The 26361-nt window shown below is 33.9% G+C and overlaps 3 protein-coding genes and 1 long non-coding RNA gene across 4 annotated transcripts; 2 read left to right on the top strand and 2 right to left on the bottom strand.

Annotated features, from left to right (window-relative positions):
• The first annotated feature begins 2312 nt into the window (after positions 1–2312).
• Positions 2313–2892, top strand: LOC103839658 (pectinesterase inhibitor). The gene is made up of 2 exons (XM_033276410.1): positions 2313–2478; positions 2654–2892. The coding sequence occupies exons 1-2, from the start codon at positions 2313–2315 to the stop codon at positions 2890–2892; spliced, it is 405 nt and encodes a 134-aa protein (XP_033132301.1).
• A 6331-nt stretch (positions 2893–9223) lies between these two features.
• LOC103839669 (nucleolar transcription factor 1-A) lies at positions 9224–10692 on the bottom strand. Its single transcript, XM_009116167.3, has 5 exons — positions 10362–10692; positions 10196–10250; positions 10068–10124; positions 9906–9983; positions 9224–9824 (listed from the first exon to the last, which is right to left on the bottom strand). The coding sequence occupies exons 1-5, from the start codon at positions 10605–10607 to the stop codon at positions 9340–9342; spliced, it is 921 nt and encodes a 306-aa protein (XP_009114415.1). The 5' UTR covers positions 10608–10692; the 3' UTR covers positions 9224–9339.
• Positions 10693–11794: 1102 nt separating this feature from the next.
• LOC103839686 (serine carboxypeptidase-like 33) lies at positions 11795–18625 on the bottom strand. The gene is made up of 9 exons (XM_009116180.3): positions 15390–18625; positions 15204–15311; positions 14974–15069; positions 14726–14818; positions 14409–14497; positions 13570–13988; positions 13352–13447; positions 12267–12372; positions 11795–12112 (listed from the first exon to the last, which is right to left on the bottom strand). The coding sequence occupies exons 1-9, from the start codon at positions 15655–15657 to the stop codon at positions 11963–11965; spliced, it is 1425 nt and encodes a 474-aa protein (XP_009114428.1). The 5' UTR covers positions 15658–18625; the 3' UTR covers positions 11795–11962.
• A 1192-nt stretch (positions 18626–19817) lies between these two features.
• On the top strand, positions 19818–21088 carry LOC103839694. The gene is made up of 2 exons (XR_627445.2): positions 19818–19974; positions 20444–21088. It is a non-coding gene; the product is annotated as an uncharacterized LOC103839694 (long non-coding RNA).
• The last annotated feature ends 5273 nt before the right edge of the window (positions 21089–26361 follow it).

The following is a 26361-nucleotide window of genomic DNA, read 5'->3' as shown; positions in this document are numbered from 1 at the left end:
GAGAGTGTGATAATAATGCAAAGAATCAAGAATGTTCAACTACTATTTTTCTTTCCTGCAAAAACCCAAAGCGCTTAGATACATTTTATATGTTAAAAGATCATCTCGTTCTAAAAAGTTAAACTCATTCTCTAGTTGTGTCTAAAGTTTATAGAATTTATAACCGGTTATAGGTCTGATGTTTCGGTTTTATAGAATTTATAACCGGTTACTGATTCCAATATGAACTTCATGCAACATATGTGTCTAATATAGGATCGCAATAAATTATTGCTCCTAAATCCGGTTTCAATATTTATGTATGCCAACTATGTCAAATTATAACCGGTTGCTCCTAATATACGACCTGTTACACGTTACACGTGAGCTGAACACACTGTTAATTATCACAAATGCAAAGAACTGAGGAGAGAACGAGAGAGAGAGAGAGAGAGAGAGAGAGTGTGATAATAATGCAAAGAATCAAGAATGTTCAACTACTATTTTTCTTTCCTGCAAAAACCCAAAGCGCTTAGATACATTTTATATGTTAAAAGATCGTCTCGTTCTAAAAAGTTAAACTCATTCTATAGTTGTGTCTAAAATTTATAGAATTTATAATCGGTTATAGATCTGATGTTTCGGTTTTATAGAATTTATAACCGGTTACTGATTCCAATATGAGCTTCATGCAACATATGTGTCTAATATAGGATCGCAATAAATTATTGCTCCTAAATCCGGTTTCAATATGTATGTACGTCAACTATGTCAAATTATAACCGGTTTTCTACATATATTGATCTTCCTCTCCACTTGCAATCAAAATACATTTTGTTCTTCAACCCCGGTAACAGGTAAACATTTTCGTCTCAGTTCGAGGAGAATATTGGCAGCACTAGGGCTGGGAAAATAAACCGAACCCGAAAACCCGAACCGAACCCGACCCGATAAAAATGAATCCGAACCGATCCGAACCCGACATAAATACCGAATGGATCTTGTTTTATGGTATTTCGGGTTATGAGTATTATCCGAACCGAACCCGAACCTAAATGGATACCCGATAGAACCCGAAACATTCAAAATTTCCAAAAATAACTTGTACCAAACATGATCTCAATTCCTAATATGTATTAAAAATATATTGAACATTTAAAATAATTATCTATTATATGAAGATTGATGATTGAATGTGGCGGTTGAAGGTTGAAGTTTTTAGATTTGGATTTTGTTTTCATTTCATAATGTTTTTCATTTCATGAGAACTTGGTTTTCGTTTTATTTTTTCATTTATTTGGTTTTCTTTCGATCAATAACTATGTTTACCTTTTACTTGATTTTGAATGAACACATTTGAAGTTTCTTTCTTTTTTTGAACCGAATTTATTTATGTTTTGATTACAAAATATGTACAAATCAAGTATTTTAAAACCAAATAACCAATTTTACTTACTTTTTGGTTACAAAGTAGATATAAATCAAGTACATTTAAACTGAAGAACCGATTGGAACCCGAACCCGAAAGTACAGCGGGTTGTACCGGTTCTTTAAAGATTTACTAAACCCGACCCGAACCCGATAGAACCCGAACCGGTCTCGAACCGAATTTTCATATAATCCGAATGGGGCTGATTTTGATAAACCCGAAAAACCAAAACCCGATTGGACTAAACCGAAAACCGATTGGGACCCCGAATGCCCAGGCCTAGGCAGCACAGCACAATTGTTACATGGTTATGCAAATATTTAAAAATAATACATAGATCTGCAATTACCACAAGAAATTTGTATATTCAGCTAAATATGCCTAAAAAATAAATATTAAAAATTTAAAATTTGAAAATAAAAACTTAAAAAAGAATTACAAAAAGAAATTTTGAAAAAAGACGATATAACATATAAACCCTTCAACAAATCAAGAACAGCAAGAACAACAAGAAAGACGATAAAGGCTTAGCTAGTATACGAAAATGGTCGTGTTTTTTTTTCGGTCAAGTGAGAGGTTAATTGTCTTATACTGTTCTTTGATCGAAAGAGGTCAATTGGCTTCTACTGATATTTGACCGAGAGAAGTAAAGGTTGTTGCCTAATTTATTTGAAATTAAATCACAGTAAATCAGTAAATTAAACAAGGAGAATCTGTTGGTATTTGTCTTAGTAACTCTTATTAAATTTATGTCCATATCTATTTTTTACACATTTTGAAAACTTAGGAAACTTTTTTATTTGTTCAACAACCAAAGAACTTTTTACTCAATAAAAGGGCAATCTCACAAATCAGAAACGATTCACCAACTTTCTTTTCTTTTTGTAGCTCTCAGTATAACAAAATGAATAACTTTATGAAATTATTCTCAATTTTCTTGTTCATCCAAATCCAAATAGCCTTGTCTCAACCAAATCTTATACAACAACTCTGCAAAAGAAACCGTTATCAACCCCTATGCGTCTCTACTCTCAATCTTGATCCTAGAAGCAAAACTTCAGATCTCCAAGGTAAGATCATAAAACATTGTGACGTAATAACTTGATTAATAATAATATTTTCTGTAAACATATCTGACTAGATGGTTATGATATTTGACATATGATCACGTGAACTTTGTCATCGTCTGCTATTCCCTCGTGCATACTTATATGTTTTAAATTTGATTTACTTTTCATGCATTAGGGCTTGCGTCGATCTCTATCGATGCGACGACAAAGAAAACGAACGATACGTTAACTTATCTCATCTCCGAGTTACGGCGCACTGGAGGAGATCGCACAGCTTTTGAGAAGTACGGAACTTGCGTTGATCAGGATTACGGTGCGTCTACTGGTAGGTATTTGCCGGGGGCTTTGGCTAATCTATGTAAAGATTTCAGATTTGGTTTTGAAATGAAAAGAAGGAAGCTTGAGCTTTACTGAACTTCATTCATCTCTTTGTGATAAGATCGTTACAAGAGTTACTTATTTATACAAGAAGCTAAAACCCTAGGTCATAAAGACAGATGGCAAGATCAGAAAGCTTCTACAGATCAAGGGCTGCAAAACGATTTGACAGCTTCAATCCATTATGCTCTTCAGTCTTTGCTATCGTCATGGTCTGTCCTTGTACTTTGCTTTTCTGCTTCTTGTCTTCATTATTTTCGCAGAGCCGTTGTGACGCGCGTGTTTTGAACTCTGGGCCGTGGAGACATGTCTGTTGCTTGGGCTTATGTTGTCCGTGGCCCATCTTCTCTCTATCCTCATTACCAGTCTTCAAAACGATGACGTTTGATGCTCTGTCTTCAACAGCCCCTCTCAAACTTGGGGTAGGAGATGAGTCTACACCAAGTTTGTATCTCAGTGAATCAAAAGCTTTAAACGTCAAAGGCTTAGTAAAGATGTCAGCAAGCTGAAGATGAGCTGGGATGTGCTTCACTAAAAGGGCTCCAAGAGCAACCCTCTCACGCACGTAATGATAGTCCAACTCAAAATGCTTAGAACGTTTGTGATATGCTGGATTGGCTGTGAGATAAACCGCTGATAAGTTGTCACAGTACAGCTCTGGTGTGGTCTGTATCGGAACTCCTATCTCACGTAGAATAGAGCACATCCAGCTAAGCTCTGAAGCCGTTTCTGATAGGGACCGGTACTCAGCCTCTGTCGAGCTTCTGGAAACCGTTGGCTGCTTCTTTGAGGACCAAGAGATAATGTTCAAACCAAGATAAGTGCAGAATCCTCCCGTTGATCGTCTGGTGTTGTGGCATCCAGCCCAGTCGCTGTCACTATACGCACGCAAAGTGAAGTCGGTGTCTTTGAAGATGTTGACGCCATAATCTAACGTGCCTTGAACATAACGGAGGATCCTCTTCAACAGCATAAAGTCAGAGACTGTTGGCTCATGCATCTTTTGGCAAACGTAGTTTACAGAATACTGAAGATCCGGCCTTGTCAGAGTCAAATACTGCAACTTCCCGGCTAGACTTCTGAAATAAGTTGGATCTTCAAACTTCTTGTCTTGGTGTGGGACTTTGCTCAACTGCAGTGGCAAAGGTGTAGCCACAGTGGTACACTCCGACATTCCAGCAGTAGCAAGAAGGTCTTTTGCGTACCGTTCTTGTGAGAGGAACATTCCTGAGGAGTGAAAGGTTGCTTGAATGCCAAGAAAGTAGTGCATCCTCCCAAGATCCTTCATGCGGAATTGCTTGTTTAGCTCATCAAGCAACTTAGCTAGAACCGTTGAGCTGTTCCCTGTAATTAACATGTCATCTACATATAATAAGAGCATGATAATATCTTTTCCTCTTCGGTAGATGAATAAAGAAGGATCTTTGATGCTGCACACAAAACCAAACTCAATCAGATAGGTGCTAAATTTATCAAACCATGCCCGTGGAGACTGTTTCAAACCGTAGAGAGACTTGTGTAGCAGACACACATGATCCGGCTTACTCTCATCAACAAACCCCTTAGGCTGACTCATGTAGACTGTCTCATGAAGATCACCATGAAGGAACGCATTGGCTACATCCATTTGCTTAATATCCCACTGAAGAACCGTAGCAATATGAAGAACAATCCTGACGGTTGCAGTTCTAACCACTGGACTGTAGGTCTCTAGATAGTCAATCCCTTCTTCTTGACTGCAACCTTGAGCAACCAGTCTTGATCTCAGCGACTTCACTGTCCCATCTGCGTTTAGTTTTTCTCTGAAAACCCAACCATTTCCAATGACATGCATGTCTGGTGTATATGGAACCAGAGACCAAGTCTTTGTCAACTCACAGTTCCCTATCTCTTCTTTCATTGAGTTGTTCCAGCCCGGATGCTTCAATGCTTCAGCCACTGTCCTTGGTCTCGGACACAATACCTTTTGTGTAAGCAGTGCATATCTTGGATTCGGTTTTGTGATCCCTGCTTTGAGCCTTGTTGTCATCTGATGATTGTTGACGGGCATATTTGCTCTTGGCAATGCAGTCTCGTTGTGCTCTACTTGTGGTGAATTACTCTCACGATCTATCAGTCTCTGAGAAGTTCCATCTGTGATAGGTAGAGACGTGCTCATGGTTTCACTAGAACTGATCACAGAACAACTTCCGGTACTTGAACTGTTTGGTGCGACAAAGTGTTGAGGTTTGATGACACACAACCTAGGTTGCATCGTCTCTTGTCTTCCTTGCGTTGACTGAGACTGAGAGACAGCACTCCTGTTGCTCTGTAGCCAGGCCTCCATCAGTGGCGTCAGAGCCGGTGGATGTAAATGACCATACACATCAGCAAAGGGAAACTTTGATTCATCAAAGATAACATGCCTGCTGATGTATACTCTTCCTGTAGCTGGGAGCAAGCATCGGTATCCTTTATATTTCTCACTGTAGCCAAGGAATACACACTGCAGTGACCGAGGATCTAGTTTATTTTGAGTGTAAGGTCGCAACATCGGGAAGCAGGCACAGCCAAAGATCCTCAAAGCATCATATGACGGACTTTTGTTATGTAGCTTCTCATATGGACTTGCAGTGTTGGTGTTCGCAGAATGAGGGAGCAAATTGCTGAGGAAGTTCGCAGTCATAAACGCTTCAACCCAATACTTTTGAGGCGCTCTACTCTGGAACAGAAGGGAAAGACCAAGCTCAACTATGTGTCTGTGTCTACGCTCTGCCAAACCATTCTGTTGAGGGGTGTGTGGGCAAGAGAGGAGTTGTTGAATTCCATTCTTTTGTAAGTGGAGAAGGAACTGGTTGCTTATGAATTCCCCACCACCATCACATTGAAAAGTTCCAATGGTGGTGTGAAACTGATTTTGCACAAGCGATTGAAATGCTATGAATATTGAATGAAAATCAGACTTCTTCTTCATAGGGTACATCCAACAATACCGAGAATAGTTATCAATAAGAACAACATAGTATTTAAATTCTTGGACTGACACTACAGGTGATGGACCCCAGACGTCGCAGTGTATCCTCTCAAGCGGCCGTGTAGCTACAAACTGAGACGCTGAGAACGGCAGCCTTGAACTCTTAGCCATTTGACAAGACACACAGAGAGACTTGGATCTTTTATTGATGAAAACAGACTTGATAGACGCTAGACGCTGAAGGATATGCGGATTAGGATGCCCCAACCTTTGATGCCAGACCTCATCACTAGCAGCAACCTGTCTTGTACTGAAGAAGGCATGAAAGGCTGGTTCCTTTATTGAATACAGGCCCTTAGTGTTTCTTCCCTGTAACAGAACCTTCTTGGTGGCCTTATCATATATGCAGACATTATCAGCATCAAAATCAAAACCGCAAGGATAATCCGTTGTAAACTTAGATACTGAAAGTAATGGTTTAGCTATTTGAGGGCAAACTAAAACATCATTCAGTATAAGGTTACCTGACGAGGAAGCAATGCTTGCAGCTCCGGTATGAGTGATTGGAAGGTACTCACCATTTCCAACCATCACTGAGTCTGAACCCATGTAAGGCTGAGCATTTTGAAGATGATGAGGAGTGTTGGTGATGTGTGCTGACGCTCCTGTATCAGGAAACCACTCTCCTCCACGGGAGTCAATCATATCAGAAACTCTCATAGCCGCGAGCGCGTTGTGCATCTCATCAAGCTGATAACTGTTATCAAACCTGTGCCAGCACCTCATGGCCTCATGACCTGACTTTCCGCAAATTTGACAAACTGGACGAGCTTCTGAATCAGCTGACACAGAGCTCCTTGTAGAGAAGAAGCTGCGTCCTCCTCTGTTTCGACCTCTGTTTCTGGTGAAGAAGGGTCTTCCTCGAACCGTGTTGAAGGCGAGATGTGGTGATACTGCCGTGTCTGTAGTGTAGCTCTTAAGTCTATCTTCAAACGCAACCAGACGTGGCACGACATCTTCAAAGGAAGGGTGATACTGTGTATCCATAGAACCTTCGATACTCGTTTTGATAGGCTCATACTCCTTTCCAAGGCCTAACAGTGCTGCAAAGATCTTCATCCTTTCGTCTACAGGTTGCCCTATCGACGTGAGTTGGTCACAGATAGTTTTGATGTCACGAAGATAGTCATCCATCGATTTATCTTGCTTGGCAGTTGTTTGAAGTTTCCTCTGAAGCTCAAAGAGTCTAGCTGATGTTGGACGGTTGAAGTGACTGGCCAGCGTCATCCAGATCTCATATGAGTTGGTGCAGTGAATCACGGAACTTTGAACATCCTCGGAAAAAGAGCCCAGAAGCCAAGACTGTATGGCTTGGTCAGTTTGAAACCAAAGCGCATAGTCAGGGTTCGGAGCTGGCGTGGTTGTACCATTTATCGTGGGTGCTGGTATTGTTGCAGCTGGTTGAGGTGTAGATCCGGTGACAAAACCAAGTAACCTCTGACCGTTGAGAAAAGCTTCAAACTGCCGCTTCCAAAGAATGTAATTCTTCTCCGTGAGCTTGACGGTAACAGCGTTGGTGAGTTTAAGAGCAGGAGGGGTATAAGGTTCCATAGATCTATCTTCCATGGTGCTCTGATACCATGTAAAGATTTCAGATTTGGTTTTGAAATGAAAAGAAGGAAGCTTGAGCTTTACTGAACTTCATTCATCTCTTTGTGATAAGATCGTTACAAGAGTTACTTATTTATACAAGAAGCTAAAACCCTAGGTCATAAAGACAGATGGCAAGATCAGAAAGCTTCTACAGATCAAGGGCTGCAAAACGATTTGACAGCTTCAATCCATTATGCTCTTCAGTCTTTGCTATCGTCATGGTCTGTCCTTGTACTTTGCTTTTCTGCTTCTTGTCTTCATTATTTTCGCAGAGCCGTTGTGACGCGCGTGTTTTGAACTCTGGGCCGTGGAGACATGTCTGTTGCTTGGGCTTATGTTGTCCGTGGCCCATCTTCTCTCTATCCTCATTACCAGTCTTCAAAACGATGACGTTTGATGCTCTGTCTTCAACAATCTACAGGCTAAGAAGTACTCTGCTGCGATAGCTAACTTGCAAGACGTTGTGAGGGCGTCAGGTGATTGTGAGAACCAGTTCGCCGGAAGTTCTCCATTACCGGTGAGCCAACGTAACAAAGCCGTTCATGATATTGCCGATATGACTACTGACATCATCAAAACTTTTGTCTAGTATTTTTTTTTTGCTATAAACGTTGCAAAAATTTAGAGGCAAAATTAAAAAGAAAAATCAATAAAAGCGAATAAGATTATGCAGTTTCCAGTTTATATTCATCATAGTTTTGATTTAATTAAACGTTTTTTAAGTGACAAAAAATATTATAAAAAAAAAAATTTGGAAAGTTAAACGTCCTGAGTTAAAAAAAATACTAATCACGCGTGGTTACGCAAATATGGAACCATGTTTTATACTTCATTAGAATAACCGCAGCTCCATTTAAAGATTAGCATGAACTTTTTCATAGGTTTAAAATACCCAAAATTAATTAAAGAAATGTTATATTGGTGGGCAATGTATCCAAGTCAGGCTGACGTTCAATGGCACAAATTAGTTTGGTTTCCTCAGGGTGTTCCTCGTTATAGTTTTATTACTTGGCTGGCTGTGAAGGACAGGCTTGCAACAGGTCACAAAACGCGTCAATGGGGTCAACGGCAGGTCTGTATCTACTATGGTGAGCCGGATGAGACCCGTGATCACCTATTCTTTGCATGTCCATTTACATTCACTCTCTGGCTAAAAGTGGTGGGGAACCTTTTTGGCATAGACCCTGACCCGGACTGGAACATCACTATAGCACACTTGTTGACAGGAAGCTATGATAATCACACTTTCATCCTTTTGAGGCTGGTACTACAGGTCACAATATATTTCATTTGGAGGGAGCGTAATGATCGCGAGGCACAATGGTAGTGTGAAGTCGGTGGATCAGGTTGCTAGGGTGATCGACAAAACTGTGAGGAACAGAATCACATCTCTAAACTACCATTTCAAGCCAAAGCTCCAAGGACTGATGTGTAGATGGTTCAGTGCCCATTGAACTTTGGATTTTGCAGTTCATTAGCATTAGAGTTATTATAGGAGCCAATTTTTTGTACATATAATTCTTTTACAAGTTGATCAATAAATTTCACATTTCATAAAAAAACGTATCCAAGAGTCGAGGGTTGTTAAGGAACACAATGAGCAAGGATCTGTTACCGCTAGTGACGTTTAGGCCTTCTAAACGCTAATTCTAACCTCAAACCGAGAATAAATCATATAATCATCTAATGGTAATGTGCTTATAAGAGTTTCTAATGGATTTTGTTGTTTCTTTCTTTTATGTTTCTTGAGACAGCTTCAAACAAGTTTATGTGTTTAGTTTCTCATTCTTGATTTGGTACGCTTGATGAAGTGACATTGTCATACAAATCCCATGTCCCAAAACACTGAAAGATCTACAAACAGCTCTCTAACCTCATCAAACGTTAACTGTTGTTCGGTTTTCTCTCAAGTCTTTATTTGACTGGCCATGTCCTTGTTCTTGTTCATCATCTCCATCTTCTTCCCCTTCCCCTTCTTCATCTTCATACACCACCATAACAACATTACCATCCTCATCTACTTCATACTCTACATCATCCCCTTCTTCCTCTTCTTCAAACTCCTCTTCCTCGTCATCATCATCAAAGTCGTCATCCTCGTCCATACTTGCACGAACCGAGTGAAACTCGGGAGGGGGAGGGCAGTCCTCTGTAATAGCCTCATCACGTTTCATCACAAGATGCCTAATCACCCTCTCATCACCATCCAACATCCCTTTGAACTCGTTCAAGTGTTTCGCTTCCATCTCAAAGTTCATCAGTATATAATGTGCATTCTCCGCCTTCTGTATCTTATACGCCAGTCTACGCATTCCCCAGTCACTAAACCTCCACACTTTCCCCTTCTTCTCCTTCAAGAACTCTGAATATCATCAAAGAACAAAAAAATTATAAATATAACTAAAGGAACCTACATGAACAAAGGAGAAAACTTTTTGTGCACCTTGAACTTTCTCATTGACGCTTTTGACCTCCTCTGCATGTTTCTCATGAATCAAGTAAACCACCTCATAGTGTCTCACTACACAGACATAGGTTATACATTATCAAACCGGTTGAAACAAAAAGAGTTAGATTAAACCGGGTTTAAAGAAGATGAACTTACTTCTTTCTTCATTCAAGTCACTCTGAAGCTGAAGATCAAGAAACTCGTATAGCTCCTCTGTTTTCAAACAACAAGTAAGAAAAAGAGTCCAAGAGGCAGATAGTTTTAAAACAAGGAAAGTCACTTACTTTCTTCATCATCAGCGAACTCAGGAAGAAGATCACCTTCCTCATCGATCTTCTTCTGCAGAACCCAATTCATACAAACAAAAAAGGACAAAACTTTCAGCAACAATGGTTGGACCAGAAACAGAGGATTACAGTAACTTTGAGCTAATCGAGAGAGAAAGGGAACCTCTTTGAGAAGAATGGATTCGGGAAACGGACCGGTGGCTTCGTCAGGTCTAGCGGAGAAGCTGTGATTGTCATCTCTCTTGCTTTTCTTCTTCTTCGCGGCGGCGACCAAAGGAAGGGACTTTGATCCTCTGCGGCCGAGACTAGGTATGAAGCACACGCGGGGAGAGTTGATGAACGAATCTCGGCCGTCTATTCTGGGACTGAGAGATACTAGAGATGAAGACGAGTGCAGGATTGACTCCATTGGAGGGAGGCACGAGAGGAGTGAGATGGAGAAGACGGAGGAGGGTTTCAGCGGAAGAGTTTGGGTTTTGGATAAGAAAAGTTCCACTCAAGTGTTTCAGTTTGACCCCTGATGTTATCTATAATTGACAAATTCGCCCCATTTGTTTTTTTCTAAACTCAATTCGACCTATTTAGTTTCATACGGTTAGATTTTTTTTTTTTTTTTTTTTTTCTTTTTTTGTTCAAAACGGTTAGATTTTTTTTTTCAAATTATCTGTCACCCAAATTCCCACATTCGTAATCATATTCCTTTACTCTTTCCCTACAAAGAGGAATCAACTTAGAACTTTAGATTAAAATTATTAGACGATGAAATTTTGTAAAATGAGCAAATGGATCAGACTTGAATAACTATAATAGACAAACTATATAACTGGAATGTTTTTGGGGGCAATTGGAAAATTAAAACATTATCAAAATTCAGTTGAAATATTTTATGCAATTTCTTTTATAGTATTGGTATTTTTTATAAGGACGACATATTTTATTCATATATGATAGATATGCAAACTTAAACAAGTTTAATAACATGTGAAAAGATTTTTTTTTGAAAGTACAACACGAGTAAAGTCATAAAAAAAGGTAGATTATCCTTCAAAAATTTTAAACTTGAGAATAGTCACCTTAATTTGTGATATTAAGCGCTCTAAAACAATTCGAATTTCATAAGTATGAGTTTTGTTGTACTTTCCAATCCAAACGGACCATCACACAAAGTAGCAAATGGTATGGAATACAACAATGCTCTTGGATTTCAAATCAAGAGTACATCTAGTGAAAAGGAATTTTAGGCTAGAGTCTCTCTTACAAATAGGAGTAAAATGGAAGACAAATCGTCTTAAAATACTAGTTTATATGAAATTAATTGTGTAAATGATATTGGAATGGCAAAAAATAAGAGGAAACACGATATCGTGTCCTTGCTGTTCTCCCCGGGTCTGTCATAACACAACTAAGAGAAGGCGTAACAAGACGTGGTTGAGATGGGTAATATCCAATGTGACTGACACGGCAAATCATGTACTCACTCAGATGAAGGAAAAAAAAAACTTAATTAATGTGATGAATTTAGATATGTGTATTTACGTTTTCACCACTTTCGTACACATTCATGTGATACTTGTTGTCCAAAACTCATTATTATTACCATTAGATGGTTGGATAGTATAATAGAACAGTAATATGTTACATGTGATGATTGGATTTATTATTTATGATCTATCCATGTTTTATTATAGAACCAGTAACAAACAAACATACAAACAAACAAGAAAAGACAGAGGACTATATGATATTGTGAATCTGTGATAATATCTAGGGGCGTGACGGAAGTTCTTGACCATTAAGAAAGGAACTGAAAAGTGCGAGAGCTTCTTCAGGTTTATTGAGAGGAACCAAGTGTCCAGCTCCTCTCACTGTTACAAACGTTAACCCTCCCTCGTACTCCGTTATCCTCCCTCCAACCTTCACAAATCACAACAATCACATAACGAAAAAAGACTTGAATGCATAAATACCTAAAAGCAATTGTAGAACCTACAATGATATAGGCTAACTAAAAATAAGATGATACATTCAATACGTATATAACCACCGTAAACAATAAATTTACATTAACCTGATGATTGTGGAACCAAGAGCGCCATTCAGATTTGACGGGAAGACCTAAAGCTTCAACACAATACCGACTTCCGATCACCGGCACCCTCCCGTCGGCGTCTCCACTGTCAGGCACTAGCAAATGTTAACAGTCTATGCATATACATTCCCATGCTTTAATTAAAAATAGCAAATTTTTAACAGTCTATGCATATACATTCTCATGCTTTAATTAAAAAAGATAAGAGTAGAAATATTATTTCAATAAAGATGTAAATCCAAAAAAAAAAATGACGTACGTACGGCTTATAGCTAATAGCTATCATAGAATATAGCTATCATAGTATACGTACGTACAATAGTTTGGTGGATAAATTATAGCTATCATAGAATCTTCGGTGAGATTACTTCATGAATCTCGGGTATCCTCCTATGAATCATCAATATTTATTCAGAAAAACATTATATTGAAATTTTTCTTTAAATTTTTCAAAAACTACCATAATTTATTTTCTAACATATCAATTTTAAACTAAAATATCACAATTTTCTTAAAAGGGGTTAAAAAAGGAATACTTTCCTACAAATGAATTAGAACTCATTTTAAATGTCTAAGAGGCCACTCTTTTTTTTTCCGACCAAAAGATTTATTGATTACTATCCAAGCAAACATTGTACTCTTAAACTATTTTTTGTTATAAATTAAAATTGTCCCCAAAATTCATGATTTATAAGAAGAAGAAAAAAAACAAAAAGTGGGTAAAGATTAAAGATAAAGAAAATCAAACACTTAGGTTTTATTTAATTAGTCCTTTGTGTTCCTTCAAGAATCTCGTGCCTATTTTTATGTTTAAGCAATACTTTCTTGGGTCCTCTAATATTATAGCCTCGCAACGTATTTCAAAGTAGTCCGTTTTCATTATAAAAAAACAGCTGAGGGAATAAAAAACATTGAATTAACGACTAATTTTAAGATATTTAATATATATTGAATTTGAGTGGGCGTAGTATGGCCACCACTATTTGACGTATAAATTTTAAACCAATATTGGATGAAAAAAAAACACCAGTTATATAGCAGAAGAAGATGGATGTAGATCGTACCTATAAACCCATATCTTGAGACCAGCTTTGATGAGCTTACTATAGGTCGGCAACATTGAGGAGACAGTGAATTGGTACGTTTGCAATATCGAATCACTGTACCATGAGTAAAAAAATACTATTTTAAATTTTAATATGTCAACCTTGTTTTAATAGTAATTAGGAGTTGTAAAAACATAATAATTAGAAAATTCAGAACTATCATGCATAAAACTTACTTGCAAACTTTCCACCTTGATACACCTCGTGTAGTGGCATGAAGAGACGTTCGAACATCAACTCTGTTGAAATATTTTTCAGCATAATCAGAGTAACAAGGATCGTAACCTTCAAACCATCTCACTCGCTTGAACCAGTCTTTCATTGCCGGAGACTTATTGAAAACTCCTAAGAAGGAAGCTGCTGATGAGTTACTGGTGGTGCACTTGGGAGCATATATATTATAAATATCAATCTCTTTGTATTTTTGGAACATTGTATTCATGGCAACGTTGCATGGTTCCGACCAATTCGATGACTTGAAGTCACAGTTACGTTTTGCGGTGTCGTAGAGATTGTCGGAGATTACTGCATGGCTCCATGCGTATTCTAGAATCCCCTTGTTATCGTACTTGTCGTCCGTCAATGGATTGCCTACCTACGTGTGACGAAAAAAAGTGGTCAAATTAATTCTGTAGCAGCAGTGTTTAAAATAATCGAAACGCGAAAATGCTACAATATACAAACTTGCGGATAACATTTTAAAGTTAATTACGTATAAATTTTCATTATTTCATAAAAATTCATTAGAACAAAAGAATATCATAATTAAATTTGAAAAAAGTATCCAGCAATAAGTTTGTGTTATTATATATGGTAAATTCATTTTCTATTATACTATACGGATGGCCAGTCGGATCTAACATTAAATTGTGTTGATTAAAAGTTTCTTTTCAACAAGAAACATCGGTCAGATTGGATCAACGTTACGCTTTCCTCGTGCAAGTAGTTAATAAATTTTTTTTTTTTTAAATCAAGTAGTTAATAGTTGCACTAGCAAATATAAATATATACGTACAATGAAGCCTTTGAGGTTAATGAAGGACTCTTTTGGTTTAACTTTGTTTCGATCGTATATTTGCTCGGCTAGCTGAGGTGCGTAGTGACCTGTAAAGAGTATAACCCATACCACATCATATTTTATAATTTCCTAAATAGTTAGATAAAATCCGATTTTCATGCTTCAGTTTTATATGTACTTGTTTAGTCCTATATCTTTTCGCCTTTTAATTAGTTGGTATTCTATATTGAGTTACTAATCCAAAACTCGAGAAGAAACATTTTTTTTTTAACTTAAACTCACGAAGAAACATGAGGGTAAATAACTAAGCTCACCGGCATAGCTTTCACCAGCGATGAAGAAATCACGAGACTTATATTGGGGATACCTTGCAAACCAAGCAACCATGAAGTTGTATGCATCGTCCGCTGTTGTAAAACATTTTCACATTTATTTTTATAAGATACTTTCATTTAGTCTAGAGTATGCTTTCCAGTAGTTAAAAAACAATTTCTGAAAATCTGACCACCTTATTCAGATGGTTCTTTTGCATGGTCTTCTAGTTATGGAGTAGAGTACTTACCAACGAAACTGTCGTTGAGGTTGTCCAAATCGGAAGATGTGTTGGTGTACGAAAACCCAACTCCAACCGGTGATTCTAAGAACAACATATTCGCTTCTGCAATTTCATTGATTTTTTCGTGAATTTCTATTAAATTTTTCCATATTGAATTATTTAAAACCGGTCACAACTTTTATTTTATGGTGTTAATATTTCATAGTTAAAAAAGAAAAGAAAAGAACAAAAAAAACCTTGGACCCAAGAGTATTGATTGAATCTAAGGCTTGTCCCATTTTCAACCACACGAAAAGGTCCTAATTCAGATGCTGCTCCATATCCAATGGATGAACATCCAGGACCTGCGGGACATACTCATAATCCATAAAACACAGAAAAACGAAAAAAATGAGTATATTGTATAAGTGATGTAATTATACCTCCATTTAGCCAGAGAACTAGAGGTCTTGTTGGGTCTTCAGACAAGGCTTCAAAGAACCAGAAGAAGAGTGCTCGTGTATTTTCTTGATTCACGTTGACATAACCTGAGAAGTGAGAGATCTTTGGATTGGATGGTTGTTCGGGAAGATTCACTACTTTGTCTGAATTTTGTGCTTCAACGTTATAATCTTGATGACGTAATGATAGTAATAATAATGAGATGATCAGCAGAAAGTTTAGTTTTCTCCTCGGATGAGTCAAATCCATCACAGATTTTTGTTGTCTAGCTTGTTTTCCCTTTGCCTGGTGTGTCTATAAGTGGTGAATGGTAATTTATTGGGAATGTTGGTTGATTGTGGAAAGTAGAGTATGTGGCCACAAATGTTAAGGATAAGTTTTCACAATTCTTATTTTAATTCCTGTCAAGATTGTAATGGCTGGAAGCTGAATGTGCACTTCTGAGTTGTGAACAATCCATTTGATAACTTATTATTATGGTATCACAAGTAGAGATAATAGAAGTTTGACAAAAAAAAGTAGAGATAATGGAAATGTCATCAAAATCTTGGGAGATTTTTTTCTGCTTTGTTTGAATTATACTAAACTAACAATTTCCAAGTTCATACATATTTTAATCATTATAGCAATAAAGCTTATTAATTTAGAGTCATAATATGAAATAAATTTTATCCATGTGTGATTTATGATTTATGCTATTAGAAATCTTTATATTTTTTGTTGTTGGTTTGAGACTCATATGCTTTAGTTTTGGTTGTTTCAGATTAGTTGTTAGTTTCCTTAAATATGTACATATTTTTTAACGATGATAAATAAATTAAACATTTCATCAAAAAAGCTATTAGTGTCAAATCCACTTCTACCAAATTATTTCACAAAATAACTAAATTATAATTTTATCCAAATTTTACATAATTGAACCAATTGAAAAATACTATGCATTAATCTCTAATGTAATATTAATGTTTAACTAGATTTTGACCCGCGCTTCGAAAGCGCGAGTTTTTCTTTGGATTGTAAACAAATATTATGAATTAGTATTTTAAAATTGTTATGCATTATTATGTTATAAAAGTTATATTATATCGAAGAAACAATTTATTTAAAATTTTATAATTTATGAATTAGTTTATTTATGATTTTATATATATACTCTTATGTAATTCTCTCTCTTAGATATGAACATTTTACCAGATCCGTGAAACCAAACTGAAACCAATCTGGAAATATTGGTGCTGTTTTGGTTTGGATCTAGGGCAAAGTACATATTCAATTTTGTTTTTGGACCCGCAAGTTTTCTTTGAGTCAATATCCTAACCGAGACCCAACCTAATACCCAAGTACCTGAATTTTTTGTGTATATTAGGTATATTCGAGTATTTTAGATATGTTTTTGGTATTGCGAATACTTTTTAAGTTTTGCGTTCAGGTTTTCGATTTTAGTTTCGGGTTTTGAGTAAAATTGTAATAAAAATATATATAGGTTATTCGGAAATTTTTTTTGAGTATTTTTTTGTTACTCGGGTCAGATTTGATGTAAAATTTTGGATCTTTTTGGTAATTCAATATTTTGGGTACTTGTTTGGGTTTTTGGGTATGTGTTTCAGTATTTTTTTTGGGTTTTCAGGTACATCGAGTATTTTTTGGTTCCTCAATACCCAAACTAATTCGGACATGTTACGTACCTAAAAATTACATGTATTTTACAGGTATTTGAATTATAGATTCAAACCGCTCAGGACCTGAAAAGAACCAATCCAAACCTAAACCAAAAAATTAAATACCTAGTTATGTCCAAATATTTAGGACCCAAAATGAACCTGACTTGCTGACTGAGATCAGACCTACACTCTCTGATTGTATTTTGTTTTTGACTTTACACTCTCTGATTGTATTTTGTATGCATTTTATAAGAGTTACATTTTTTGAGTTAATTATCTTTAAGATGTACTTGAAATATTTTTGGCTAATTTAATAGTATAAATTTGTAAAGTTTTTAATAGTTTCAAAACTTATTTTAAATAACAAAATTTATGATAAATACTTTGTATAAAAAATAATTTTAAGTAAAATATATAATTTTTAACATATGGTTTACTTTATTAAATTTGATTTTGTATATTTTGGAATATATAATGTATGATGACATGGTATAGTATGATATATGATATATGTTAATTTTTAAATGAGTTATGAAATCTGTTAAAGTTGATAAAGTTATTGAATTTAAATAGTATATCTACGGTATATTATTTTTTGGTTAAAATATTTTGTAACAATGATGCTATATCTTGGTTTTTAAAATAGGATAAAAGTATATGAATATTTAATTTTTGATTTGTTTCAAATTTAGATACTTTTCGAAGTAAGATATATTCTTAGCAAATATATGAATTAACTTTTTTCATAATTTAAAACAGAAGTATTGAAAGAATGGTGTGTATTGTTACATAGTTGGTGGATCAAACGACTTATATAATTTATTTATATTGGGTGAAATGAGTCATTTATTAATTATGAGACTAATGAGACATGTTTAGAGAATAATATAATAAAGTATATGTGGTACATTATTTTTGTGTAGTAAATGGTACGATCATCTAATAAAGGATAGCATATATGTCGTATAACTTTGTTCTTGTACAAAATAATGTGGTCTAATGAATAAATGTATTATTAAATGTTTGTTAGAGAAATTTTTGGTTATTTATTGTTAATTAAATATTATGGTAAGACCAAAAATATTGTTGGTCAAAGAAATGGTCCAAACAACTTTTTTAAGTAGATTTATTAAAACTTCTTTCCTTTTAATAGTATTGATCTTTATTTTCAAATCGGTTATCTAGTGGTAAAAGGGTTGCGGCCGTAACTTTCGCCACCGGGATTCGATTCGGGATTCGATTCGCGCTGGGAATAACTATTTACGATGTTTGAGTTTCTGGAAAATAGGTGAAAATACCTTTTTTACCAAAAAAAAATCGGTAGATGGTTGTTATGTGCTAAGTGTTTAACCCCACTAAGTATCATGTGATTAGCATTAGCTCACTAATTAAGAACCAAAGTCAATAATGAGATTCCACATTTTACGACTTCCAACGAGGCTTAGCCTCGTGCTTTAGTGAACTACTTATTCACTAAAGCTTTAGTGAACTATTTATATACAACTAAAAATACCTATTTATATACAACTTGAAGTGGACACCTTTAATCCTACACTTGAAGTGGACACCTTCAATTTGGAAAGGAAGGATTAGGAAAATCCTATTGATTGCATCTTTCTCCAAACCTCCAGAAAAAGCATGAAAAAAAGACCATATATATTTTAAAGGATCCGAAACCGAACTCGAAGTTCATTGTAATATGAAACTGGCCCATTCAGGTATTTTAAAGTTCGTTGACCATTTTATATTTTAGAAGACTGTGATTCTTCCGCACGCCCACAAAGTTTCTATTCCCCACAATTCTCAGACTTTTGATTCCTTGACTCTGAAACAAATTTTGTTTTTATTTTTGTTTCATTAACAATTTTACCCATTTTGAAAGAATTCTTTCAAAATGAATTGTAGATGGAAAATATTTTGAAATAATAAAAAATATCTTCAAAACACAACATAATAGGAACTTTTATAAAATAATTCAAAGCACATGGGCACGTCTCATTTTCTAAAGAATATTAACAGAATATATAAAAACTAATACTCCCTCTGTTTCATATTAAGTGTCGTTGTAGAGAATTTTTTTCGTTGCAAATAAGTATTTTTTTAGCATTTCAATACAAAATATATTTTTATTTTTCAGTTTATTTTTCTATTAGTTGAAATATGGTTAGGTGTATGGAGAATGATGTTTTTATATAGAAAATATGCAAAATTAAATGTTTTCTTAATATGTTTGCACAAATTTAAAATGTCACTTAGTATGAAACAAAAGGAGTAGTTTTTATTTTGAACTATAGTGTTTTGCTTTCAATAATTTTTCTTTAAAAAACTACTAATAATTTTGTGTATAAACATGATTTATTTTGAAATTTGAACAATAGTGTTTTGCAATAGAATTGAGGAATTCCATTTACCAAGATTCTCTTAATTTGCTCAAATGTTTAGCTAGGAAGCCTAGTCGATCTATGTTACGTAATTTAATATATGAAAAATTAAAATATTAAAATACGTTATTAATTTATCGATATTGATGGTTTATTAAAACCAAAGAAACTGCTAGCTCAGAGTGAAAGAGAAGAGGACCATCTCCGGGCAGAACGGTCAGGTATTCGGGCATGCTTGTCTCCTGAATATTGCAACTAATGACGTCATTAAGTTCACTAAAAACAGCTCCTTCCGGTTAATGACAACGCCACGATCTTGCAAAGGTCAGTTGGGCCCGGCCCACGAAGGCTTTTATTTATTTATTTTTCTGGTTTGCTCAACTCCTTCACTACCAACCTTCTCCTTCATATATCTCACCGTTTCTCAAGTCTCTCTCTATCTCTCTGTTTCTACTTCTCTCTCTGAAATCAAACAGAGAGAAGATCTCTCATGGATGAAAAAGTGAGACATGAGTTTCTTCGAGGTGATATGCATATCATATAACTATAAATATGTCTATATTATATATGTGTGATATATGTCATATGAAGAATTAGGGTTTCGTCAGTTCTATATATGTCCTGTTTGGCCATAATTTACATCTTATAAATCTTGTAAGTACTAAATTATATAATACATAGATAGATATATCTTTATACATGCATATATATAATATATGTATGTGTAAATAAAATAGACATTATCTATAGATGCATATTGACATAAGCATTTATCCACACACTTTCGCTACCTTCGTTTTTTTTTTAAATTTCAAAGTGCTACCTTCTGTTCATGAAGATGAGTTCTTAGTTATGGTCATACGTTAGATTGCACATTTATGCCCATACTCGCTTTCTTGTATATGTGTATGTCATTGGATAAACTATATATGGTTTGGACTTTTAGAGCTAATATTGTAAAACGTAATAAGTTCTTTTTGTGTGTGTCTGCAGGCAATATCAAAAACATAACCATCATGATGTATAGAGACTGTCGGGTCCATTGTGAGGAGACATTCAGTTTCTCTTTAAAACTCCTTCATTGAAATAGTCCGGTGTTATCCCTACCTGAGCTTAGTTTTTTTTTTTTAATTTTTTTTCTGTCCTATTGAATTATTCTATTTTCTTGACCTTGTAAGACCCATCCCTTTCAAAGTATCTCAACCTTCTATCGTTTTAAAGACTCTCTCCTATCTCTTTTTGGTGTTGAGTATGTGTGTATCTCTACTCCTAGTTCATTTGAATCAGTTTTTCTACCTTGTCTATCCCTCCTGAGCTAATGTTTGCATCTTCTTGTTGGTCATTGATGTATGGTTGATATAAATTCCAAATAAAGAACTTAACCTTATCTTATTTAACTTTTGTTTGTGTTAGTTACATTGTTGTATAATAAAACTACAGGAGGTGAAAAATGTCTCGCTATCATGGGAACTGGTAAAAGGCAATGAATAAGGAAACTGGCAAAAAGAATTATGCCTTTACTCTCTATTTTTAAGGCTTTGGACAGGAATTTACTTTTGTTTTATATGTTGTGTTTGTTTGGGTCTGACTGACCCCCCAAAGGCCAAAGCCAAACCAAAGAACTCATCTTATTAAATATTCCCTCAGAATCATTTATTGCCTGTTTCTCTCACTCGTGACTATGTTGGGCTCTCACTTTCTGTACTAAAACCTCTTTTAGCAAATCCTACATAAACTTGGTATCTACTTGTGGTTTGACAAATTAATAATCTTTCCTAGTGGTGGTTAAACCGGTTGACCGATGGGTCAATATAGGTTACTAAGTTTTTCATAATCCATAGAGATGATCAAGAAGTAATAAAAAACGTTTGTAGCAACGAGTTGCTAAATATGAGTACAGCTTAAATGTAAGGCTTGACAGATGTTTAATGCTATGATCCATTGCTCCATTTACCGGTTTACCTAGTTGTTAGATTATGCTATTACTTTCTCTCCTATTAAGTAGTCACATGAATATAAATAACGCCTAGTTAATACTTCTTTATGCCAGTAGAACCGCCACCAAAATCCATATAACCTTTTTGATATGGAAAGATTTGGTTCTGTATGAAAAATAAACGACAGTGTTTAATGGCAAAAAGAACCACGCATAATGATTAGTTTGATCTTTAGAGGAGTCAAATAGAGAGAAAGGGGTAGGTTTAACTGAGAATAGAGGAAAAGCTGAACCACCCTTGTGTGTTGTATACGAGAATAAATGTTGCTTTTGTCTCATATCTTTTTGCCATTCCTCATAAATACATATCATGTGAGGACTTATGATCAGTCCCATATAATTGTACATAATTATATCTCGTTTTCAAGAATCAAGATACAAAATATACAGTTGATTTGTTGATAGCTTTCATTTCAAATCAACTACTCCATATATCCAGTTTATGTACGTATAAATGATTTTGAGGCTATTTGAGATACTAGTCTTTGATTTTTGTATATGAATCATAAAACCGATGTAATATTCATAGTATAACTTTCAAAGAATGTATCTAAGATGAATTATAAGCAAATGATATTTGACTATATATCACATTTATTTAAGCTATATAGGACAACTACATATATAATATTCTTCTTGTAGATTTTTTTTTTTTTTAAATTGGGGTTTTAATGATAGATAGGTATAACAACAAGGACATTAGGTAAGGCCGTAAGGGTCACATGATGGCTGCATTCGCCTAGCCTATTCACTGTGCTTTTATTTACCACGATCATTAGAATTTTATGGTTAGGGTTATCTAATTTTGCTGGAAGTTGGGCATGAGCAGACATCACACTAGAAAAATGTCAAATCATCAATTTTAGTTTGTTTTTATTTCAATACACACTATGATATCAGTGAATATAATTACTGTGTAATGTTAGTAGCACTAGGCCTGGGCACGGATCGGATATCCGAGTTTTTTGAGATATTTGTGATTTGCTTTGTATGTCACGGATATCTAATTTTTTTTATTTGGTTTGCTTCGGATAAATACAGATATTCGGAAAAACGGATATCCGGAAAATAAATAGATATTTGCAGATATTTACGAATACTTACAGATATCTCATATTTTTTTATTAATACAAATAATCGTAAGATTTTGATACAAATTTGTTTTGTAAAATATTTTTTTGTATGATATATATGATAAAAATTAAAAGAAGTAGTGAATCTACATATTTTGTAATTTTTTTTAACTTAGTTAATAATTATAATAACACAAAACTTAAGAAAAAAATTATAATTGTCATAAACGTGTTCTCTTCTTTTTATGTAATACTTTTATATAAATAATCATGTGAATAGAATTTATTAAATAATATGTTAGAATAATAATTATATAATTTTATACATTAATTTTTTTAAATATAATCAATATATACATGTATTTATATATTACTGGATCTGATTGGATCGGATATCTGCTTCCCAAAAATTTAATATTTGTGATTTGTTTTGATTTTAACGGATATTGATTTTTAGTATTAGCTTTGCTTCGAAAGTTTACGGATATCCGGAATTTTTGGATCGAATCGAAACGAATAACGAATCGAATCAAATTTAACAGATAAAATGTCCAGCCCGAAGTAGCACATGCATGATATTGATATAACTAAAATAGGTCACTTAACATGTAATTTATACGGAAATTGTTAAGCTTGATTTGAATCTTATCTATTAAAAGAGAAGTCACAACTCTTCTCATATGTGATATTTTAAAATGGACCATTCCCTAGAATATTGTTACATTATCTTTTATATTTACATAACAAAATCCTAACATCATATGTAACCGTCTACCTTATTAAATAAATACAACATCATATGTAACCATATCCATCCTCAATTTTTTTTTTAATTCTTTTATATTTACATAACAATTCTACAAAACAACTACAGACCCTTTACTCATATCAACATACATACATTTTACCCCTTTTTATATCAACATACATACATTTAATATAATGAATTCGTTCAATTTATTTATATAAAATGATGAGTTTTTCATATACATCAAATCTAATGAGTTCAGTTCAATTTATTCAACCAAAATAGTATAAGATTTTAATATAATATTCTTTAAACAATAAATGAAAATATTAAATAAATCCTAAATTTCCTGATAAATCAAGACTCAATATAATAAACAACTAAATATAACATTTAAACAATAAATGAAAATATTAAATAAATCCTCAGTTTCCTGTTAAAATATTGTTACACATAAAATTCCTCCTTAATAGTTTTAATTTTCTTTTTGAAACTATTAATAAATGCAAAACCAGTTAAAAGATTATTTATCCTATTTTGGTAGTACATACTTATATTTTATATAAAAAATAAATTAAAACAAAAAAAATTTCAAAACATAAAACACATAATTCTTATGAAATACTTTAATATCAATATAATTTTGAGTTTTTATTATATACAATTTTGTTGAAAACAATTATATGCTTTAAAGATGGGGATCAATACCAAATTTATATAAAAATATTTTAAAAGATAAATTAATTTTAAATTTGATGAATAAAAATAAACAAAATACCCGTGCAGTTACGCGGATTAAACTCTAGTATGTATTAAGTAAATCGAAGGCTTACCAATAGTTAATATCTAATATTTGTTATTTAAAATGCCACGGGTATTATAAGTGGCTGCCCTCGCTGTCACTATACACTGGAATTTAATTTTTTGTTGCTAAGATTCGAGAAAAAGTAAGTCAATTTTTTTTTCTTTTTGATTATTGAGTAACTTACGTAGACAGTAAACCATTACTCTCCATCTAAATAAATTGGATTCACTTTGTCAGCGGCCCCTTTAATTATGGTAGTGGGACGGTGGAGAGATTAATTATACCAAAAGTCTTTGGTCAATATCAGTTCCCTTACATAAATGCCAATTTTTGTTTTAACATTGCCATATCTGACTTCTAGAAAATTTGGATACAACTAGGACTGAGCATTGGTAAATTTTGATTGGTTTTGATCCAAAAAATTTAGATATCCATAAATTTTGGAAATAAAAAAATATTGAAAATTAATATTTGTTAAAAAACACAAATACTAAAAAAAATTACTTGGATATCCGCTCCACTATATTTTTTTATACAAATTGATATATATCTAAAATTACGTATAGAATTTAAAATGTATAATTTTATTATTATTATTTAGCATATAATTTTATTAAATTTACTTTTAAAAATATTGAATTAAGAAAAAACTATAAAATCTTTATAATATTATAAAATAAATTAAATAAATTTTATTATGTAAAAGATATTTTTTGAAAACATTCTCGTATAGTTTTTTTAAATTTTATTTGTATTGAATGAGATATTCGTAAATATTCGTAAATTTTTCGGATATCCGTAATTTTTCGAAATAAAGTAAAAAAATTAGATATTCGTTAAGTACGAAGCAAATCACAGAAATTAAAATTTATGGCACACACCCTTGATACAATCTTCTTGTATTATTATGTTAAATAATTGAAGAGACTTTACAGAACATAATTCGGGGCATTTTCATTTTGGTTTTATAAAAGGTTGATAATATTCAAATAATTGATGTTATGTTGGAGGTACGATTCTACCACGAAATGATTGTGTCTGCAAGTGGACAATGAAATGTAAATAAGGGTTTATATCATGTTTAACTCCTTTATTCGCTACGGTACAAACATAGCATTAAAAGTTTTGAAGAATTTTTCATAGATAATAAAATGATCTTTTTCTTGGAATTTTTATTTGGGTGCAAGCTTGTTATGTATTCCCTCTATATTTCAAGATTGACTTTTCACAAAGTACCAAAATACTATATGCATCCTCTCAAATGAAAATTTGTGTTGATATAGAGAATAAGTTTGTTTATCAAAACAAATTTTCATTTAAGAGCAAACATACTCTCAACTAGTTAACCATACCCTAATCTTACAATTACAATCCATTATCGTTTATTTAACTAATTATTTTTTTAACGACTAGGAATATTTGGAGCCGAAAATTTGTACATGTTTCTAAAATGAAATATATAATATAATAATTTTTTTTTGTGAAAGGGTTTGCTATTGAATACTAGAAAGTTACAAGAAATGGCTCAGCCATAGTGTTCAGAAAGAGAATTAAAGCAAATTGCAAGAGTACAAAAACATAGCTTTAAAATCAGAACATAGAAGAAATGACCATGGGAAGATGAAGAACTTTTGATCCTAGTGGGAAGAACGCCCACGAGCAGCACTACTTCTTCCATGCCTTTCTTTATGGTCGATTGTGAACCACTCCATATCTTTTAGTTTTTGAGATGGCTTTAAGCAACAACCTCTACGTAATCTTTGCGCTATATCAGAACTACATGAGCTTGTAGCTACTATATTAAATTAATTTTCCTTCAGAATAGACTTTTCTCAACAAAAATCGAGTATATTCCTTTTTATATCCCTACTAGGTGATCCAATCTTTTTTGCCAATACCCAAACTCTTCATTGGTAACTTAACTAGTTAACCATGACCAACTAACAATCCATCTAATGTGAATCAACGTCCCCACGATACCTAACAATCCAATAATCGTAATGATTTCATATATTATACCCATAGATAATTTTCTCTTTTTGGTTTATTTTTTCTCATGAATCATGATGATCATTGCACCACCTATATAACTACGTACATACACATAGACATAAACGTGTATATAAATGGAAGGGACATGAAGAAGAAGGATGGGACAGGATGTTCAAACTTTATACTAAGAAAGGATACCATCTTAACATGGCTCACTCATCCATTCTTTTCATCTTCTTACATTATTTTATTTTCTCCACAATTTTTTTTTTTGCTTTAGTGTTTTTTTCCTTCTTC

The sequence above is a fragment of the Brassica rapa genome, chromosome A01 (genome assembly GCF_000309985.2).
Source record: "Brassica rapa cultivar Chiifu-401-42 chromosome A01, CAAS_Brap_v3.01, whole genome shotgun sequence".
Classification (NCBI taxonomy): Eukaryota; Viridiplantae; Streptophyta; class Magnoliopsida; order Brassicales; family Brassicaceae; genus Brassica; species Brassica rapa.
The sequence above is the reverse complement of the archived record's forward strand: the minus strand, read 5'-3'. Positions and strand labels throughout refer to the sequence as shown.

What these genes read in the sequence shown, in the direction of transcription:
- LOC103839658 (XM_033276410.1), top strand. Translation starts at nt 2,313, where the DNA reads ATGAATAACTTTATGAAATTATTCTCAATTTTCTTGTTCATCCAAATC. An exon ending in CAAAACTTCAGATCTCCAAG is followed by an intron (nt 2,479 to 2,653) that starts GTAAGATCATAA and finishes TTCATGCATTAG; the next exon opens with GGCTTGCGTCGATCTCTATC.
- LOC103839669 (XM_009116167.3), bottom strand. Translation starts at nt 10,607, where the DNA reads ATGGAGTCAATCCTGCACTCGTCTTCATCTCTAGTATCTCTCAGTCCC. An exon ending in GTTCGCTGATGATGAAGAAA is followed by an intron (nt 10,125 to 10,195) that starts GTAAGTGACTTT and finishes GTTTGAAAACAG; the next exon opens with AGGAGCTATACGAGTTTCTT. An exon ending in CGTCAATGAGAAAGTTCAAG is followed by an intron (nt 9,825 to 9,905) that starts GTGCACAAAAAG and finishes GATGATATTCAG; the next exon opens with AGTTCTTGAAGGAGAAGAAG.
- LOC103839686 (XM_009116180.3), bottom strand. Translation starts at nt 15,657, where the DNA reads ATGGATTTGACTCATCCGAGGAGAAAACTAAACTTTCTGCTGATCATC. An exon ending in CGCTGGTGAAAGCTATGCCG is followed by an intron (nt 14,498 to 14,725) that starts GTGAGCTTAGTT and finishes TACTCTTTACAG; the next exon opens with GTCACTACGCACCTCAGCTA. An exon ending in CTCAAGATATGGGTTTATAG is followed by an intron (nt 12,373 to 13,351) that starts GTACGATCTACA and finishes AGTGCCTGACAG; the next exon opens with TGGAGACGCCGACGGGAGGG.